The following is a 19,464-nucleotide window of genomic DNA, read 5'->3' on the forward strand; positions in this document are numbered from 1 at the left end:
GCGCTGCTCAGGCGTCGGAGCGGGCGGCCGCGGGCGCCGCCGCCTCCTCCTCCATGGCTGTTTACCCGGCTGCATTGTGGGAGTTTGACCTCCGCCGCCGCCAACCGCCGCCTCAGCTTGCGCCGCCGCTGCCGCCGCGCACGCCATGGGAGCCGTGACTGACGGTGAGGCCGCTCGCCGCCACCCCGGCGCGTTCCTCAGAAACCCCCAGCCTCCCCCAAGACCCCCACACTCCACGGTCGCTTCCGGGAGCCCCTGGGCCTCCCTGATCAGATTCCCCTCGGAGCCCCGGGGTTTCCCGGCCGCTTCCCACGAGCCCTTCGGCCGCACTCTGGGGCCTCTCGTCCCCCTCGGAGCCCCTCTCACTCCCCGGAGGCCGGGCCAGGCCTGGGAGGCAGTGCTGGGAGGATCGGCGGGGGGCGGAGGAGGGGGGGTGCTGAGAGCACTAGTAGGGGCCTGGGAAGGCTGGAAGCGCTGTGCTGGCGGGTGGTACCCGGAAGGGGTCTGGGCTGTTGGAGAATGTGGTGAGAAAGAGCACTTGATGGGGGTGGTGGGCTCTGAGCAGCCGCGAAGGGGAGAAAGTGGTGGAGGCCCTGGATCCGGGGACCTGGAGGGCCTGTGGAGGGCTGGAAATGAGTGGGAACTCCGGGGACGGAGCAAGGGTTTCGGACCAATCCAGGAAGGACAGACATTCCGGGACTAGTGCACTAGAGGTGTCGGTGTCAGCGTACAGAGGGTGACACCTGGAGGAGTCCTCTGGACAGATTGGGAAGGGCCCCACACAGCAGAGTGGATCACATTGAGGCCCGGAACTAGCCCTGAATTGGGGCTGAGGAGAGGGAACTGAGTACAATATTTAAAAGTAGTTGTGGACCTGGTACCTGTGGGACTGTCAGGGAGTGTGCATGGGAGATTTATGAGCTAACGAGTCAGAATAGGGATGGAGTCACTTAGGGCAGATCAGGACATAAAACATTTGAGTGTCTGTATGGCTTGAGGAAGGTGCTTTGTCAGCTGGAATTGGGGCGAGGAGAATGGGAGCGGGTTTTGGAAGGTGGACCTATGTGAGGCAGGGTCCAGAGGGTGGTCTGTGGACTGAGAGCAGAAATAAAATAAGGCGATATCTTGAGAATGATGGGCAACTGGAGGGAGAACTTAAAAAGGTATCCAGTTAGGGAGGAAGTCTTTTGACATGTGGGAAGGGGAGATCTAGGCTTGCCGAGTCTAGTTGAATAGGAAATGACGAGTAAACATAGAGGCCACTTCAGAAAAGTTGGGAGTAGACAGGATTTCCGCATTAAGGGGAAGAAGAGTAATAGGCCCAAATTCGTGGATATGATAAAGAGTAGTGAAGTGTGGGGGCTCTTGAAGGTCTGGGAACTTATGGGAAATTTTAACTTTGCTTCATCTCAGTTTCATTTATTCAGTAGGTATTTATCCTACCTGGGCTAGGCTTTAGGATTACAACCCTGAACTAACAGGAGAAATCTTTTGCCCATCTGAGGTTACAATCTGGTGGGAAAGACACATTGGATAATTTTAAATATAGATTGTCTTTTCATTTTGTTGATAGTTTCCTTTGCTATGCAAAAACTTTAGTTTGGTGTAGTCCCATTTATTTTTTCTTTTGTTTTCCTTGTCTGAGGAGATATATGAGAAAAAATATTACTAAGAGCAATGTCAGAGAGTTTACTGCCTATGTTTTCTTCTTACATTTAGGCCTTTAATCTATTTTGAGTTTGTTATTTTATATGGTTTTAGAATGTTGCCTAGTTTCACTTTTTTTTTTTTTTGGCCGGTATGTGTCCAGTTTTCCCAACACCATAGACTATCTTTACCCATTCCTTCTTCCTCTCTCGAATCTGCACAGATTGCCCTTCTCTGCCTGGTTGAAGCCTATTTATTCTTCGATATCTACCTCATCTACTCCCCTTTTCTCTTTCCTAGAACCAGTTGACCTTTTACCTATTAATCATTATTTTATGCATATTGCTGCTATAGCCCTTAATACTTAATTTACTTACCTGGTTTATTCTAGAAAATATTTTAAGGCATCTCACCATAATGAGTAAACAAAATAAACGAATGAGGTAACAGCAAAAAGAACACTGAAACTAAAAAAAATCAAAAGTTGAAAGGCCTGGTGATCCTCAAACTTCTAGGGATAAAGTCTGGCACATTTATTAAGAAAGCTGCAAGTGGCTCTTGTTCTAGCAGTCCATACCAAGAGGCAGGAGCTGGTCCATTCAGTGAGCTAGTGATTATGAGAGAAGACAACAATAGTAAGCCAGGGTAAACTGTTTTTTTCTGATTTAAACATTGGGGAAAAAGCTTATTTTGGAGGTCCTTATACAGAAAAGCCAGTGTCATACCCTTAACTTCTTTTCAGTACTGAGGATCATTGGGCTGTTTCTTAGCACATCACTGATGAGGTCAAAGAAAGCTAAATCGATTTAGAAAGCGTTCTAAAGCCAACCAATAGACTGTGTGGTTTAAGTGAATGGCTCTGGTGGTCTTGATTGTTTTTGCTTGTTTGCTTTAAGAATACCTAGACCATAGAGGAAAGGGCGAACTACAACTTTGTCAGATAATTCTCTATAAATGTGGTTTTCCTCAACTGAGCTTTTGGTAAAACACAATCGAAATTGAGTAATACATGTGATAGGCCAACAAACACCTATTGCATACCTTCTAGGCACAATGCCAGATGCTGGGTACAGCAGAAAACTACAGAGGAAGGCCTGACTTCTACTTGGGAGAGAGAACCAATTGTGTATGATCAATCAGTAAATAAGATAAGTTCTGAGAAAGGACATAATTTCTGAAGTTAATTGAGTTCTGAGAATGAACTAGATAGAATATGAGAGAATAATAGGGAAGGGCTACTGACAACTAGGTTTTAAAATAGGATGATCAAGGTATGACTGCTCTGAAAACAGACATTTAAAGTGACACCTGCAGGGGCCAGCTAAGTGAAGATCCCAGGAAAATACTCCAGATAGAGGCAACAACTAGTGCAAAAGCCTAAGGTGGAAATAAGCTCTTCACCCTTTCAGGAAGATAAGGGCCAATGGGGCTGGATCTGCGGAGGCCAGAAGGAATGTGATACAAAAGGAGGTCAGAAAAATAAACAAGAACTCAGGAAGGCCTTCACAGGCCATTGAGAGGACTTTGAATTGTCTTCTGTAGGTACTTGAAAATGACTGGAAGAGTTTAAGCAGAAGAGTTAGTGATTTGATGTATCTTTTAAAACTTTCTGGGTTTTGTAGAAAAAGGATGCTAGGAAGGCAAGTATGCCAGCAGAGAGGTCAACAGGAAGTATTCCAAGTGAGAAACAAGGTGGGCTTGGGTTAAAGTGATGGCAGTGGAGAAGATTGTGAGAAGTGGGTGACTTTGATATTTTAGTCATCCTTCTGAAAAGTTCTTGGAGGAGTACCAGTACCTGTCTCTGGAGCATAGACGAGGGCCAATGTCCTCTAACAAATCTGACTCTGAGGTGAATGGTTAAGTTTTGTGCCCTCATGTACACCTTACATGTGGGTCTGCATATCTGATTGAACTGGGAGCTTTTGATAAAGAAGTTTGCTATTTCCTGCCCCTGGCACAAAGACACATTGGTTAGTTTGAGAAACTGCCCTGCTGCAGGTAGAAGGAGACACCATGTTGTTATCTATTGATACTGAACAACTATAGATGTTATTACCAACAATGATTTTATAGATGGAAAATGTAGGCCTTGAGAAGTAAGTGACTTACTGTTACTTAGCCAATTATTGGCAAAGCCATTCTTTTTCCTTGTTGCCACCCCAGCATTTTGGCTAGATGAAAAAGCAAGTTAAATGTCACTGTTAATTTAAACTATGTTCACAGTTTGTATTTTGCATGTGTTAATTTAAAGGGTGCTAAACGGTGTTAGTACCCTGGTAGAAATCATTTCAGAAGTCCTTTCTGCAGTGCAGACAACATTAGGTAGATATATTGATATGCCAGAGCAACAGATGAGAGATGAGAAAGGGGTGGTGACAAATGGGTAGCTGTACATTTCATTTAATAGAGCTTGTTGGTTTTGACAGTGTTTAGTTGTTGTTGTTTAATTAGAAATGCTGTTTAATTAGAAACTTGAAACAATGGTTTTAAATATGCCTGTGAACAATGTGACAAAATAATGGAACTGTACTATGACTTTCTAGTAATGTAATTGTGTATATTCTCCTAAGACTGCAGAGGTGACACCACTCATCTGTAAAGGAAGATAATAATATACACTCTATAGGGTTGTTTCAAGGATGAAGTGTAATACTATATATAAAGCACTTTGAATTTGAGTGACCATTTTTTTTTTATTGTCCAACCCAGTATGCTTTTCAGAGTGAAAGGAAACAAGCAAGATGTATAGTCATCAAATAGGAGTGTAAAATACTGTATAAGTGTCTGGTGCTGCTGTTACTGCTATTTCAATTGCTGATACAATGTTAGTTAGACACTGTGGGCACAGGGGTTTTTGTTTTTTGTTTTTCACTTGTGCCAGTGAATTTACCACCTTGTTCCCTCGTCTGTGGTCCCAGCACAGGGGTTACTGCTGCGTTTCAACTATTATGTAATGTTTCTGTAGCCAAAATGAGTGGTTTCTCAAAGCAAGATTGGAGTTTCAAACTTGATTTTATTAGCACCTGGCACCATACTCTAAATATTTAAATAAATCTAGAGAAAAACAAAGGACCTCAAAACAATGTTTGCTTTTCTTTTTTAATTTTGGTTTAAGTAATTTACTTTGGCATTAGCAATTTATTTAGACTAGTCCAAAGTGTGTCACAAGAGGTCAATATTTACATGAAGGAATCGAATTATCATATCGTTCTTTCCACCTACCTTTTTTGTGTCTTTTTAATAGTTTTGGCCTTATAAATTGTTTTAATGATTTTAAGCTTCTTGAAAGGAGGGACTAGGTGTTATTTTACCATAAGGAATCACACAATGGAATATACATTAAGTTAACTTAAAAACACTTGCGCAGTGGTGATCTAATGATAAATCTAACAGGAATCTACACATTATTTTCACATAGCCTTACTTTTTCCTTAAGAGCTCAGGTCAGGCCAGTTTTCTTGTTGTTAACACATCATAGATTATGTTAAAGAGCATTGATTAGAATTTTTAATACAGGAAAAAAAATTAAGAAAAATAGCTCAAAATGACTAGTAAGTTCACTACCTAGATAACCACTGTTGATTTTTTTTTAGTAATACATGTAAGAATATTCCAGAAGAAATCCACAGAGTGGCAAGTGAACACCTTCTCATCTAATCACTTTCAATTACTAATCCCTCTCCCCAAAGATAATCACAATAAACGTTTTTGGTGTGCCCTTCCAGAATGATTTTTAAATGCCCATAAAAGGTAAAAAGCACCTTATCTGGTGCCGGACTCCTGAGTTGGAGCTCCAGCTCTATTCCTTACCTCCTGTGACATTTAATTTTAGACAAGTAAAAATATTTTTTTTTCTTTTCATTGGTAATATAGGGGTAATAATATCTACTTTGTAGGGCTATTGTGTAGTTTAAATGTGTTCATACATGAAAAACACTTAAAACTGTACTTAAGCATATTGAAAGCATTATGTATCTGTTAATATGCGAGCATATACATATTTAATTTTACACAAATTTTTACACACTTCTATATTATAGTTCTATAATTAATAATATAGCTTGGAGCTCTTCCTACCTCATTCTTTATATCAATGTAATATTCTATTTTTTTAAACCAATCTCCTATTAAACATTTAGCTATTTTCAGTTTTTTGCTCTTACAAATAGTGTTAAATGGAGATATTTGTGTAGAGGTCTTTGCACACTTGTGGGAATAATTTCTAGAAGAAAAGTCAAAGGAAATATGTGTTTTTAATTTTGATACATATTACTACATTGCCCTAGTGCTAGCTATTTTTCCTGTAATCCTGTCTCAAACTCTTATCTCTTCCTGTGGTTTTCAGTTTTGATCCAGAGGGTTTAGGAATACCAGGAAAAAGCCAGTGGTGGCTTTGCATGCCTACAGAATTCCTTTCTAAACTTCCTTTGGAAAGGAAATGCTAATCCTTATTGGTAGATCCCAGGATTCTTAGGACCAGGTAAGGTTGCAGTGCTGTTAGAGCTTCCAGTGTGGAGAGTGACTTTTGATGGTAGCTGGGACCTTGGAGGAGATTACAGAGCAGTGAGGCTCTTGCTACTGGTTGTCAGGCCCTGACCAGTCCCTGAAGAAGTATTTTGGAAGTTGACCTACCATTATCTTCCAGATTGTTTTCCTCTTTTCTTTTTTGAATATTGCTCCTAGATGTTCTGAAAAGTTGTTTTGTAATTGAGATTTTAATAGCTAAATTAAAATAGTTGTGGGGAATAACAATTATGGGTTTTGAAAGAAATGTTAATCTGGGTTAATGAGAGATTGTCTTTTCAATGCTAAAATGAGAACACAGTTAAAATAGCTGTGTCATATGACCAGAGGCTTGAAAATGGAGAGTTGGTTTAGTGATTGTAAAGGAGTTATTTCTTCTTGCCTCTCTGTTTATAGAAAATGAAGTATTAAAAACCCCTTGAAAGGACTTTTTGAGGCTTATTTAGTATCTTAATTTTGAGTTTCTTCTAGGTATAGGTTGGTGGATAAGACAGGAAGGGGGTCTAAAATTCATCCCAATTTTGCCAGTAAATATTTGCTTATTAGTATGCAGGTATTGTAACTGATTTTAAAGTGATTTTGAATGGCAGACATTTTGTAGGTTAATTATTGCTACAACTTATACCTGAATCCAGTAGGACATCTTTCTATAAGCCTGAAGTCAAGAGAAAACCATTCTTAGGGCAAATGTTAAGTATTTTGGTTTAAAAGCTCTTTCCAGATGGCATTAATCCTCATAGTTAGTCAAGAAAGTAATTATGACATCTAAGGAATGATGTTGATAACATCAATAAAATCATTTCCAAACCATCTTTACTGTTTTTACAGGGTGGGCCAATGCCTGCCAGAATTATTAATATTAGCATTCAAATTGCTTATAAAGAGCTTCAAGCATGATAATAATTTATGAAGTCAATGTACATAATAAACAAAACATGTTTTACACGTGTTCAATCTAGAGGTAATTGATGAGGTGTCATTAAAAATAATAGTGCTCATGTTATATGTGTTAGGAACCATCAGCAGCAAGCCACTTTTAAATTTAAAAAAAAAAAAACAGGTTTTTTTTCAAACTGGTAACTTACCCCTTTGTTTTATTTTTTGCTGTTGGAGCTGTGCTCTGTACTTTATATATGGTATTTCAGCAATTCTCATCCCCAGAGAATTTTTTAGGCAGAACTGTCTATGAAGTTTAAGTTAGAAATATTGTGACCTCGCAATATGAAGCTTGAGACAGAAGCAAATTTGTGAGAAATTATAGCTGGGCAAAATTTTGTATGCATAAATATGCAATATATCTATATGTCTATATAGATAAGACTAGATATAGCTCCGATATTTACCTTTTAACATTTTTAGGGTGATACAAATTATGGATTAAATTTAATGTAAAGATAAGGATAACTCCCCTCCCATTTCCTACTATGAATAGGCATTGTGCTCCTTTTATTTCCATAAAGTTTTACTGCAGTCCTTCAAAGTAGAAAGTTTTATTCCCATTTTACAGATGAAGTTAAATATTGGTCACATACATATACATACAGAAAGTAAACACTGTGTGGACAAATCTGGACATTGGCTCCAGTTTTTGACCTTGGGCCCAGGAGCTGTGAAGAAATGCTCTTAGAAGAAAGAGGGATAAGGCTGAAGCCAATAAAAGGCCTTGAGTGCTTTGACAAGGAATTCCCTGTGCTACCAGAACTGGTCACACCACACTCCTACTCATGCCACCCAGTGTTCGCTTTGGCCCCTGCTTTTTCCTAACCAAGTCTCCACTCAGCCCTAACCTGCTTTCCAAGACATGTAATTCTAATCTTCTCTACTTTAATTCATGCCATTTTAGTTCCTAACTGCATATGCTTTGGCAGCCTCCTAACTAGCCTCCTCCCTTTGGCCTTTTTTTACAGTTGCAGTCCATTTTGTATACTGCCCTCAGCTTAATCCTGCAGCAAGTATGGTCTGTAAATCTTTAGAAATTCCTAGTTGCTTACTAGCAAGGTCCAAATCTACTAATATCGCATCTACTAGTGTGAACTCCCACAAACTGACCACAAACTGCCCTTATGTGCTTGGGTCCCGATATTTGTCTTCACTCATCCAGTCTCCCTAGTGTTCTAGTGTTTTCATGTCCCAGATGTTCCTGTCTTTCATTCCTCATCCTGCTATAACTCATAGCTTTCTCCTTGCCTGCAGTGGGGGACAGAAAAAGGACGTTAGCTTGCTTTCTTTTTCTCTTTATTGAACCATAATTGATGTACAAAGACCTGCATGTATGATATTTAATTTGTACAATTTGTTGTGTTTGGGCATATGCAAATACCTGTAATACCATCACCACATCACAGCTTGCTTTCTTTTTCAAACAACAGCTAACAGATTTCGATTACTCATATGGTTTAAAAATCAAATAATATAAAAGGCTATTTCCACATCTTCCAGCCTGTTCCCTATCTATCTCCCTTATGCTACCTCTCTCTGAGTAGTTTCTTGAATATCATTGTTTCTTGCATATCATCATTCCAAGGTAACTATGTGAATATAAGCATATATATATATATATATATATATATATATATTCTTTTTTTCCCTTTTTAAAAAAATTTTATATTAGTTTCAGGTATACAGTACATTGGTTAGACATTTATATAGTTTATGAAGTGATTCCCCCTATTACTCTATCACCCAACTAGTTCTACACATAGCCATTACAACACTATTGACTATATTCCCTATGCTGTACTCTATGTCCCGTGCCTATTTTGTAACTACTAATTTGTACTTCTTTATCCCTTCACCTTTTTCTCCCAGGTCCCCCAACCCCCTTACCCTCTGGCAGTCACAACATTATTCTCTGTATCTGTGAGTTTGTTTTCATTTAGTTTGTTCCTTTTATGCTTTAGATTCCACATATAAGTAAAATCGTATGGTATTTATCTTTCTCTGTGTGACTTATTTCACTCAGTGTAATAACCTCTAGAAGCATCATTGCAAGTGGTAAGGTTTCATTTTTTTAATAGCTGAGTAATATTCCATTTTATATATGGACCATAACTTCTTTATCCAATTGTCTGTTGATGGATATTAGGTTGATGGATATTTAGGTTCTGTATCTTGGTTATTGTGTATAGCACTGCCATGAACATAGGGGTGGAGAGACCTTTATGAATTATTGTTTTGGTTTTCTTTAGATAAATACCCAGAAGTGCAATTGCCAGGTCAAAATATAGTTCAATTTTTAAACCTCCGAACTGTTTTCCTTAGTGGCCATACCAATTTGCAATCCCACCGACAGCGTGCAAGGGTTGCCTTTTCTCTACATCCTTGCCAGCACTTGTTTTTTGATTTACTGATGATAGCCATTCTCATAGGTGTGAGGCGAGATCTCATTGTGGTTTTATTTTATTTATTTTATTTATTTTATTTTTACGCCTACAGCACCCGGTATTCCTTGGTGGTCTCCAATCCAAGTACTAACCAGGCCCGACCCTGCTTAGCTTCTGAGATCAGACGAGATCTGGCACGTTTAGAGTAGCATGGCCATAGTCATTGTGGTTTTAATTTTCATTTCTCTGATGATCGATGATCTTGAGCATCTTTTCATATGTCTATTGGCCGTTTGTATTTCCTCTTTGGGGAAATACCTGTTTAGGTCTTCAGCCCATTTTTTAATTGGATTGTTTGTTTTTTTGTTGTTGAGTCATATGAGTTCTTTATAAGTGTTGGCTATTAATCCCTTATCAGACATATCATAGGCGAATACCTTTTCCCATTCAGTAGGTTTTCTTTTCATTTTGTTGATGGTTTCCTTTGCCATGCAAAAACTTTTAGTTTGATCTAGTCCAATTTGTTTATGTTCTCTTTTGTTTCCCTTGCCCAGGGAGATATATCAGGGAAAAAAAAAAAAAAAAGTTTAATAGCAATATCAGGGAGTTTACTGCCTATGTTTTCTTTCAGAAGTTTTATGGTTTGGGTTTTACATTTAAGTCTTTATTTTGAGTTTATTCTTGTACATGGTGTAAGAAGTTTATCCAGTTTCTTTTTTTTGCATGTATCCATCCAGTTTTCCCATCACCATTTTTCGAAGAGACCATCTTTACTTCACTGTATATTTTTACCTCCTTTGTTAAATGGCATAAATTTATTTATGTGCTGTTCTGTTCTATTGATCTATGTATCTGTTTTTATGCCAATACCATGTTGTTTTGAATGTGCATATATGTTCTTATTCTCCCTCATTTTTTATAAGGAAACATGCCAAACATATTGTTCTTCACCTTGCTTTTTTAACAAGTTATATTAAGTGATCTCTCTATATCAGCGCATAGACGTTTGTTTCCTCCTGATTGCTTTTTTATAGCTTTCACAGTATTTCATCATGTTTCCATACCAAAACTTACTTAACTAGTCCCCTGTTGATGGACAAGTTTTATTGCATATGTACATGTATATCTAAGATTTTTGGTTCAAAGGGTATAATTTGAAATTTTGATAGATGCCTTTTAGCTTTTTTGACTGATGATTTTTAAGTCTAAAAAGAGCAGCTCTATTTAACTTCCCCTAATCCCCCCAAGCCAAAAGGAGCTCTTCTCCTAATCCCATTACTATGTTTTTGTGTCACTTATTTAACAACCACAGCCACCTCTGTGTGTGTGTATTCATATGTGTGCTATTACTCCAACTAGAGTGAAAGAGCTCAGATCTTTATATAAACAGCCTCAGAACTTACTCTGGTACCTATGGACATATCTGCTCATTGACCAAATATTCATGTTTTTATTCAAAAAGAGAAATCTCTGTTGTGAACCTGAAAATAAGATAGTTGCCCGCTAGTTCTTAATGGTGTTTTATTGAGAAACTGTCTTTGGAGGACAGATGATCCAAGGCAGGCACCACAAATGCAATTTTAAAATATATGTGGAGGTTCAGAAATGTAAGGACAGTGTGAGAGGCTGGGGAGGAACAGAAAGAGCAAAACAGGACTGGCCCTCACAAATCTTTTCTCAACTTTATTTGCCTGTACAGTGTTTTAAACATTTTTCAAAAACTTTGGTAATTGGGATATTACAGACACATTAAAAGTACACAGATATTAGGTATATAGTTGGAGTGATTACAAAATCTGTTCGAAACATTTTTTGTTTAGTTAGCAAACTTTAGAAAAAAAAACTCTTGATTTCTAAACCAGTTCTGGTAATAGCTTCCACCTTAGGGTATTCACTCCCCCAAATTCTCTCTATTCCTTATTCCCTAGTCCCTGAATGCACTTATATTGGAAATTCCTGGTCCTCAATAAAGTAGGATGCCCAGGCACCTGGGAGGAAGAAGGGATTTCTTTGGGGCTTGGAAGAGCAGAGATAAGAAGACCAGCAAATGAATTGAACAGTGTCAGTTGAACACCAGACTGTTCACCCAATGGATGATTACTTTTATTTTAACGAGTTAAAACATGTTTGTAATTAAAAAAAAAAAATCGTTTTCTGCATTTTTACCTCTGTTAGGACTATGTTTTGTCTCAGTCTCCTCAAATAACCGAAAGCATTAGTTTGTATTTTAAAGTGTAAATTGAAACACCTGATGAATCTGTAGTTTGAGCAGCTGGACTCTTAGAACAAAACCCAGTTCTAAAATGTTTATCTGATGTAGTCATAGAATAGGTTTTAAAACTGGAGCCATCTGCTTTCCAAAGTTTATCTCCGCTGCACCTGCGCTCAGAAATGCTTCTGCCTACACACAGGAACTATTGTTTAAAGATTTTGCTGTTGATTCATCATACAAGCTCTCCAGGAATTATTTACACTTTAAAATTTATTATTAAAAAAAAAAAAATGCATGCACATGGTAAAAACCAACCAAACAAATACAATTCTACAAAACCATTTAGAAAATTAAATCTTTTATCCTCTGTCATCCCTCTCACTGGAAATAACCACTATTACCAGTTTCTCGTGTATGCTTCCAAAGGCATTCTTTGACTACACGAACAACACGTGGTATGTACACACATATGCATACACAAAGTCTCCCCTTTTCTACACAAATGGAGGCAAACTGTGCTTCTCTGCACCTCTTTTGTTTTCATTTTCCTTAACATATCTAAGGGGATTTTGTGGCATCAGTATATACATACACCCACACTGTTTTGGCTACATAATATAGGTTTTGTAATTTAACCAGTCTTTTCCTGGTGAATGTTTAGGTTTGCAATCTTTCTACTACAAACAACACTGTTAAGAACATCCCTTTACATATATTTTTGTGCATGGGTGCACATGTATCTTTAGTATGGATTCTAGAATTGGAATTATGGAGTATGTGCATTTTAAATATTATTTGTTATTGCCCAGTTGCCCAACAAATAGTGTACCAGTTTACATTCCACCAGTGTATGTAACTGAAGTTTCTCATCATTTTTATTATCAGGTCTTTTGACTTTTGCCAATCTGGTAGATGAAAATGATATTTTATTGTGGTTTCAAATTGCCTTTGTCTTGTTATGATCTGGGAAAATCACCAGCTCTGGGCTGACAGGCCAGCAGTTTGGTGTCCCACTTATAATAATCATCCACACGGCTTTTCTATTCATTTTCTTTTCCTCGGAGCAAAAGTAAGACAGACTTGTTTAAAAAAAAAAAAAAGAAGAAGAAAAAGAAAGAAAGAAAGAAAGTCCTCATGGGGAAAGAATATCACAGATATAATAACTAAAGTACAATTTTTTAAAAAACAAATACATTCCTTTTTCTCTGACCCATCTCTCATTCTCTTTTTCTAGTCTGCCATTACATATTATAAATCTTTTTTCTCTATTCCTTTTTCCAGTTTGTCACACTAAAAGATACTAACACTTCAGTCTTCCTTCTGTCTGAACAAGTTTTTTCAGAAAAAATTCTCCAAGATGTATTGGCTTATTTTCTTGGTGGTAACTGAAAATTATTTCTACTCAACAACCCAGCAGTAGAATCCCAGCTCTGTGAGGGCAGGGCTTTTCACTACTATAACCCCAACCCCTAGAATAGTGCTTGACATAAATAGACACTCAGTTGCTTTATATATATGCTAATTATATGTATTATATATAGTAGTAAAATATACATAAGAAAAATTGACCATTTTAACAATTTTTAAAAGTAGTTCAGTGGCATTAAGTATGTTTACATTTTAATTTTTTTTTAATAAATAAACAAGTAGCAATATTGGTTATTTGTTCATGAAAGTTAACAAAAGCCAGTTTTTTTTTAATTTACATTGTTATGCTTTTCTTCTTTTCTCCAGACGAAGTCATAAGGAAGCGTCTCCTAATTGATGGAGATGGTGCTGGAGATGATCGGAGAATTAACCTGCTAGTGAAAAGTTTCATTAAATGGTGCAACTCTGGATCCCAGGAAGAGGGGTAGTTCATTTTATTGTTGTTCCTATACCAGTGTCCTGATGTGATTTTTAGATTATACACATAGTCGTGTTAATATTGCAATTTTTCACTCACCTTAAATGTCCAATGAAGTCAACTCTTGGTTAATCAGGAATAGATTTTTCTGGCCTTGACTTCTCTTAAGAGGCCTGCTTTATGTTTATGAAAACGTAAAGAAAGCATAGTGGTAAGAAGAAATGAAGATTAAATTCAGGCTTATTAATTTGTTCAGTTTTAGCAAATAAGTGTTTAGAAAGACAAAATATCTAAATGAATGTTCTTTTTAAAATAAGTTGCTGCAAAGTGTTATATATATTTAATAATTTTTAAACTTAAAAAAATTTTCTCATCTGAATTAGCTTTTCACATGGATAAATAATTGTGTAGAGTGAAAAAATTGTGAGAACAGAATTGTGAAGATAAAAAGATGTCTTGACTGAAACATTTTAAAAAGTATTTAAAAGAAAATTCCAACAAATAGCTGTGTGAATTAAGCTTATATTGATAAAAACAACGGTCTCATCATTGCATTTGCAACTGAAGCAGTTCATAAATTCAAGTATACTACATTTGGAAAAAAAAACATGGACAGATATCCTAAACTATTTTAAATAAAGCAAACAATTCTCCAAGAACTTAGTATAATTTAATTAGCATATCTTTGCCTATACTGTAAATAGTTCAGCTTTGGCAAGCCATAAAAATCTTTATTCTGTTTCTCTCTCTTTTTCATTAGATACAGCCAGTACCAACGTATGCTGAGCACACTGTCCCAATGTGAATTTTCAATGGGCAAAACCTTGTTGGTATATGATATGAATCTCAGAGAAATGGAAAATTATGAAAAAATTTACAAAGAAATAGGTAAAGAAACTTAAAGTAATTAATATTTCTCTATCTCTAATTTTAATTTTTAATTCTTAAAGGAAACAATACCTGCTAATATTTTTCTTGGGTTAGTGGTAAAATAATAACAATATTAACATTAATGGAAAGAATACAGTAAACGTTAGTTATAAAAATGTATTCTAATATGATACAGTACTTTAAGTTACAGCTATTTTTTAAAATGCCAGCATCTATTAGCAATGGAACTTAATTTAAAAACACATTTTAAAATTAAAAATGAATGATGATTATTTCATGTTGTTATAACTGTCTTAAAAAGAACCTTTTTATATAGAATGTAGCATTGCTGGAGCACATGAAAAAATTGCTGAGTGCAAAAAGCAAATTCTTCAAGCAAAACGAATACGAAAAAATCGCCAAGGTAAGGGTTTTGTGGGATTTAGTGTGCAAATACTGACTAGTATTTTCATGCAGTTTTTAATGTGCAGTACAGCTAAAATCAACCTGAAATACAAAAAAGAATTAGAAGTCAAACTACATTCTTTAAAACTACATTATTCTTTAAAACAGCGGAGAAGGAAGACTATGCTGAAAAAAGTTTTTTTCCACCTAGGTTGTTTTGATTATCCAAGTATTTATTAAGTATTTGATTTTTGACTGTCTTTAGACTCCTTTGCCTAAATAATGTTATGATTAATCAGCAAAAGGAGTTTATACTACAAGTACACTAGATTTAGGGTTTTGTTTGTTGGTATTTGTTTGTTTAATGGAGCTACTTTCAGAACAAAGAAAAAAGAAAAGAATTTAAGCCTATTGACTTTTAACTACGTACAAAGCAAACATTCGTAAAGCTTCCTAAATAATAAGAGAAAGGTTAAAGTTTAGTTTTGTTTTGATGTCTTTTGTTTTTAAATTAGGGTATGTCCTTACTGCAGTCCATAAAAACTATTTCAAAATGATTTTTAATGGCAGAGGCATTGCTCCTTCTATAATGTAAACGGAAAGAAAGATAAAAATATAACGTATTATCACGATTGTGACATAGATGAAAAACTAGAAGAAAGTAAAAAATGTTAATGGTTATTTTGGGATTGTGAATTTTTATGACTTTTTTCTTTTTTGTTTATACTGAACATGTATTATTTTGTAATCCAAAAAAATTTTATTAAAACTCACACTTTTATTGAGTTAATATGTTGATTTTCAAAACAATGAATTTTACTTTATAATGAACTAATTAAAATGACTTTTAATTCCTTATTTTTAAAAGTTGTATTTTTAATTCAGTCTAGAATACATGTGGTCAAGTTTCGGTGGCCAATTTATAAGATGTACTAATTTATTTAATAATCAATATTAATTCCAAAATCATTTTAAAGTTTTGTAGTGGTTTTGTTGACTAAGGAAGCTTTTAAATGAATGCTGCCATTTATCATTTCATAAGAGTTAACAGGAGATACATGACTTATCTTGGAGGTCTCAGTGGAGCAGAAACAAGGTTCCTGAATTTTAAATCATTTCTAAGTTTCTGACATTTTACCTTTAGAATGAGTGAGAAATGTAATTTGCTATTGTCTAAGATCTGAAATTAATGGTATGATATATTTACCTTGCTGATCTTTTATTTGCTGGGCAAATAGTAAAAAAGATCCTCTTCAGAATCAGTCCACCCGATGATCAATAATGACATAAGATCACTTATGCTTATGCTGGTCTCTTATAGTCAGTCCATGAATAAGTAAATGGAAAACAATGGGAGAGCTAAAGTCCTTGTTTGGAATACTTTTGAAGTCTTGTATTATTATAGTTGTAGTTAAAGTAAAACTGTCAAGTAAAACTGACAATACTCTTTCCATCCTTCAATGTTTTTATTTATTTATGTACTAGGAAAGTGATTAGGAGAAATTTGTGATATGATACATTTTGTTTTGATATCTAGATTCAAAACACCTTAATTTGGTAAATATTTTTATATCTTTCAGAATATGATGCTTTAGCAAAAGTGATCCAACATCATCCAGACAGGCATGAGACATTAAAGTAAGTTTAGAGCTTTCCTTGAAAGTAACTAATCTTTACATATAATGTTTACATACTGGCCTATGCATTCCGTTTTTACAAGAATACATAATATGTTCCCAAAGGAGGGATCAGATCATCAATATTACATATTCTGATACTGTTGATGAAATTTTTTTTCCTAATGCCTTACTAAAATAAGTGCATATAATATGAATCAATGTGAAAATGAATAAATAGAATATGGTCTACTCATATAGTAGAATACTAAGTAGCAGTTAAGAAGAATAAAGTATATACTTTTTAGACACAAATCTCAGAAACATAATCAGAGAAAAGAAAAACAAGACATAATGAATGTTAAATTATTCTTAAATTTCTAAAATACATATGGAATAATAACCATTTATAAAAGTTAGAGCCGCCTAAAACCTTATATTCTAACACTGTATATTATTTAGAGATACAAATATGTACAGTAAAAAAGGATTGGAATGATATGGTGACTACCTGAGTGGGAGGTAAAGAAAGAAAAAAGACCTAGGATAGAGGACTAGGGATAAGGTTCAAAATGTATTTCAAGATAATCTGTAATATTTTATTTCTTTTACATTTTACATATATATATAAACTTGAAAGAAGTATGAAATTTTAAAACTTTTCAATTCTTGGAGTTTGATATTCTATTATCTATCTTCCTATACTTTAAAAATTAGCTAAAAAGTTTGAAAATAAGCACATATTTAGAGATTTAGAAGAAATCATCCTTAGCTTTAAAAGTCTCATCATAATAGAGTGTTATCATTCCTTATCCTTTTTTTTATTTTTAAAATACTACTTAGCAATGAAAAAGTTGGGTATTAATTGTGAATTCTGTTCCCCCAAATAGCAAAATATAAGACTGTTTTATTTTTTTTTTCAGGGAACTAGAGGCTCTGGGAAAAGAATTAGAACATCTTTCACATATTAAAGAAAGTGTTGAAGATAAGGTATTTGCATATATGTTAGTCTTCATGATGTGTATGTGTTTACAGATCAACACATATTAATTTTTTTCTTGTTAATACAGCTGGAATTGAGACGAAAACAGTTTCACGTTCTTCTTAGTACTATCCACGAACTTCAACAAACACTGGAAAGTAAGTGAAAATAGTTTTATAACCAACATTTATGAAGATTTTTAAATAATTGAGGGGCATGCCTTCTAAAATATACATTGTACACAGAAAGTACTCCTTCAATTTCAGGACAGCAGTACAGCTAGATGGCATTAGAAGGTACTCGTATTGTTCAGCATTCTGAACATATGCAGAAAAGTCTTAATTTATAGTAATACATGATTTAAACACACATCCAATAGTTTATATTAAGAGAAACTCAAGGATGATAGATTTGGAATTTTTCTTTTATTATAGTTTATTGCTATAAAGGAACAATTCAGGACTCAGGCAAGCCATGGTGAGTGAGTAAACCAATTAGTACATAAGAACATGTGTGTATTCATTGAATGGTGGGTGCTTTGGGGGAACTAGAGACTTGCTCTTCATATTGACTACAGCCAATCGGAAATTTCTGTGTGATCTGATCTGATTGTTTTCAAGAAAAGCCTGGGACCTAGATTTTTTTTTTTAATAAAAATCTATCACGTAGATTTTACATTTTGATTCAACTAATGCACAACAACCAAAATGGAACTTTTAAAACCAAACACTTGTGTGGGCCAAATTATGGTCATAGGTTGTCATTTTGCCATCTTTTAAAAAATATACTAGCTAATAAAGGATAAAAATGATTTTGTGTATTCGTTAAACATAATTTAAGTAAATTTGTTTCTTTCTCAATTACAGATGATGAAAAGCTCTCAGAAGTGGAAGAAGCTCAGGAAACAAGCATGGAAGTAGATCCTAAGCCATAGACAATCACTCTCCATTCCCAAGATTGTTGAAGTAGCAACATGATCTTAGGGTGTTGAGAATTTGTTGTGCTTTTGAGATATTTAAAGTTTTGACGATTGAACTACCTTGCTTTTAAATATTAATGTACAATTCATTCATTTTCTTTGCACAAAGGAAAACGACTTCAGTGTAGATTTGTTTTCATTGAAATACCTTTCTTATTCTTAAACTTAAAAGATAGGAAACAACATTTAAAAATGTTTAATAAAATGTTTTCGAGTTAGATATGTTTGTGCTCATAAGAATTCTAGGTAGCTTTTAACTGTTCACATTGATTTGCTTACAAAATGAGTTGAAGATTATGAGAAGATGCTGTTTCTAGGATGTACATGAGAAAATGAGCCAACTTCTGGAAATTGTTACCACTTTTGAAAGTAGAGTGCATAAACAGGCTTCAGGAGAGTTGTGAACTTATAAATGCAAAATTTCGTGGTGTATGCTTATTATGTGGGACAGGTTCCTTGATGCTAAGAATCACTGGTCTAAGATGTAATAACAAGATGCAAAGTAAGTCCATATGTATTACTTTCTAGATCTCTCTCCTTAATACTTGAGCAATGTGGTTGTTAATTGTGTTGTTCATATATTTTCTCTCTACTGTTTTGTTCTTTAAGAATCATTTTCAAAGAGAAAAAAAAAATGTATTGATAAAGTGAAGAGTAGTTTGAGATGAATTGTCCATGAAGATATAAAGGATTTCATGATCTTTTTAAAAATTAAGCTAAGGCTGAATCATTTTTTAATTTTTTAAGTATTGAATAACATTTTAAATACTTGTTAGGTTCCATCCTTATTTATTTATTTCAGTTCAAAAACATGACACTTTCCATGAATCATACCTTAGTAATGTTACATTTTTATACTTTTAATAAGAATTCTTATCTTTAAAAATGAGTTTAAAATTAGCCCAGTAGTAGTCATATTAAAAATGTTATAATATTTTTAAATGCTTTCTCTAATTTCATCTGGCAAATCATGGGAGAAATTTCTTCACAGAATTGCTATGCCTTAATAAATGTGTCATTATTAGTAAGAATTATAATGTAAAATTTGGCTTATATTGAC

At 35.0% G+C, this 19,464-nt stretch overlaps 1 protein-coding gene and 1 pseudogene across 1 annotated transcript; one reads left to right on the top strand and one right to left on the bottom strand.

Annotated features, from left to right (window-relative positions):
* The first annotated feature begins 24 nt into the window (after positions 1-24).
* On the top strand, positions 25-19,432 carry THOC7 (THO complex 7). Its single transcript, XM_016150175.2, has 8 exons — positions 25-164; positions 13,441-13,558; positions 14,313-14,440; positions 14,760-14,846; positions 16,408-16,465; positions 17,367-17,433; positions 17,514-17,583; positions 18,292-19,432. The coding sequence occupies exons 1-8, from the start codon at positions 146-148 to the stop codon at positions 18,357-18,359; spliced, it is 615 nt and encodes a 204-aa protein (XP_016005661.1). The 5' UTR covers positions 25-145; the 3' UTR covers positions 18,360-19,432.
* LOC118602710 lies at positions 9,598-9,716 on the bottom strand (annotated as a pseudogene).
* Positions 19,433-19,464: the final 32 nt, after the last annotated feature.

Source organism: Rousettus aegyptiacus, unplaced genomic scaffold, assembly GCF_014176215.1.
Source record: "Rousettus aegyptiacus isolate mRouAeg1 unplaced genomic scaffold, mRouAeg1.p scaffold_m13_p_4, whole genome shotgun sequence".
NCBI classification, from domain to species: Eukaryota; Metazoa; Chordata; class Mammalia; order Chiroptera; family Pteropodidae; genus Rousettus; species Rousettus aegyptiacus.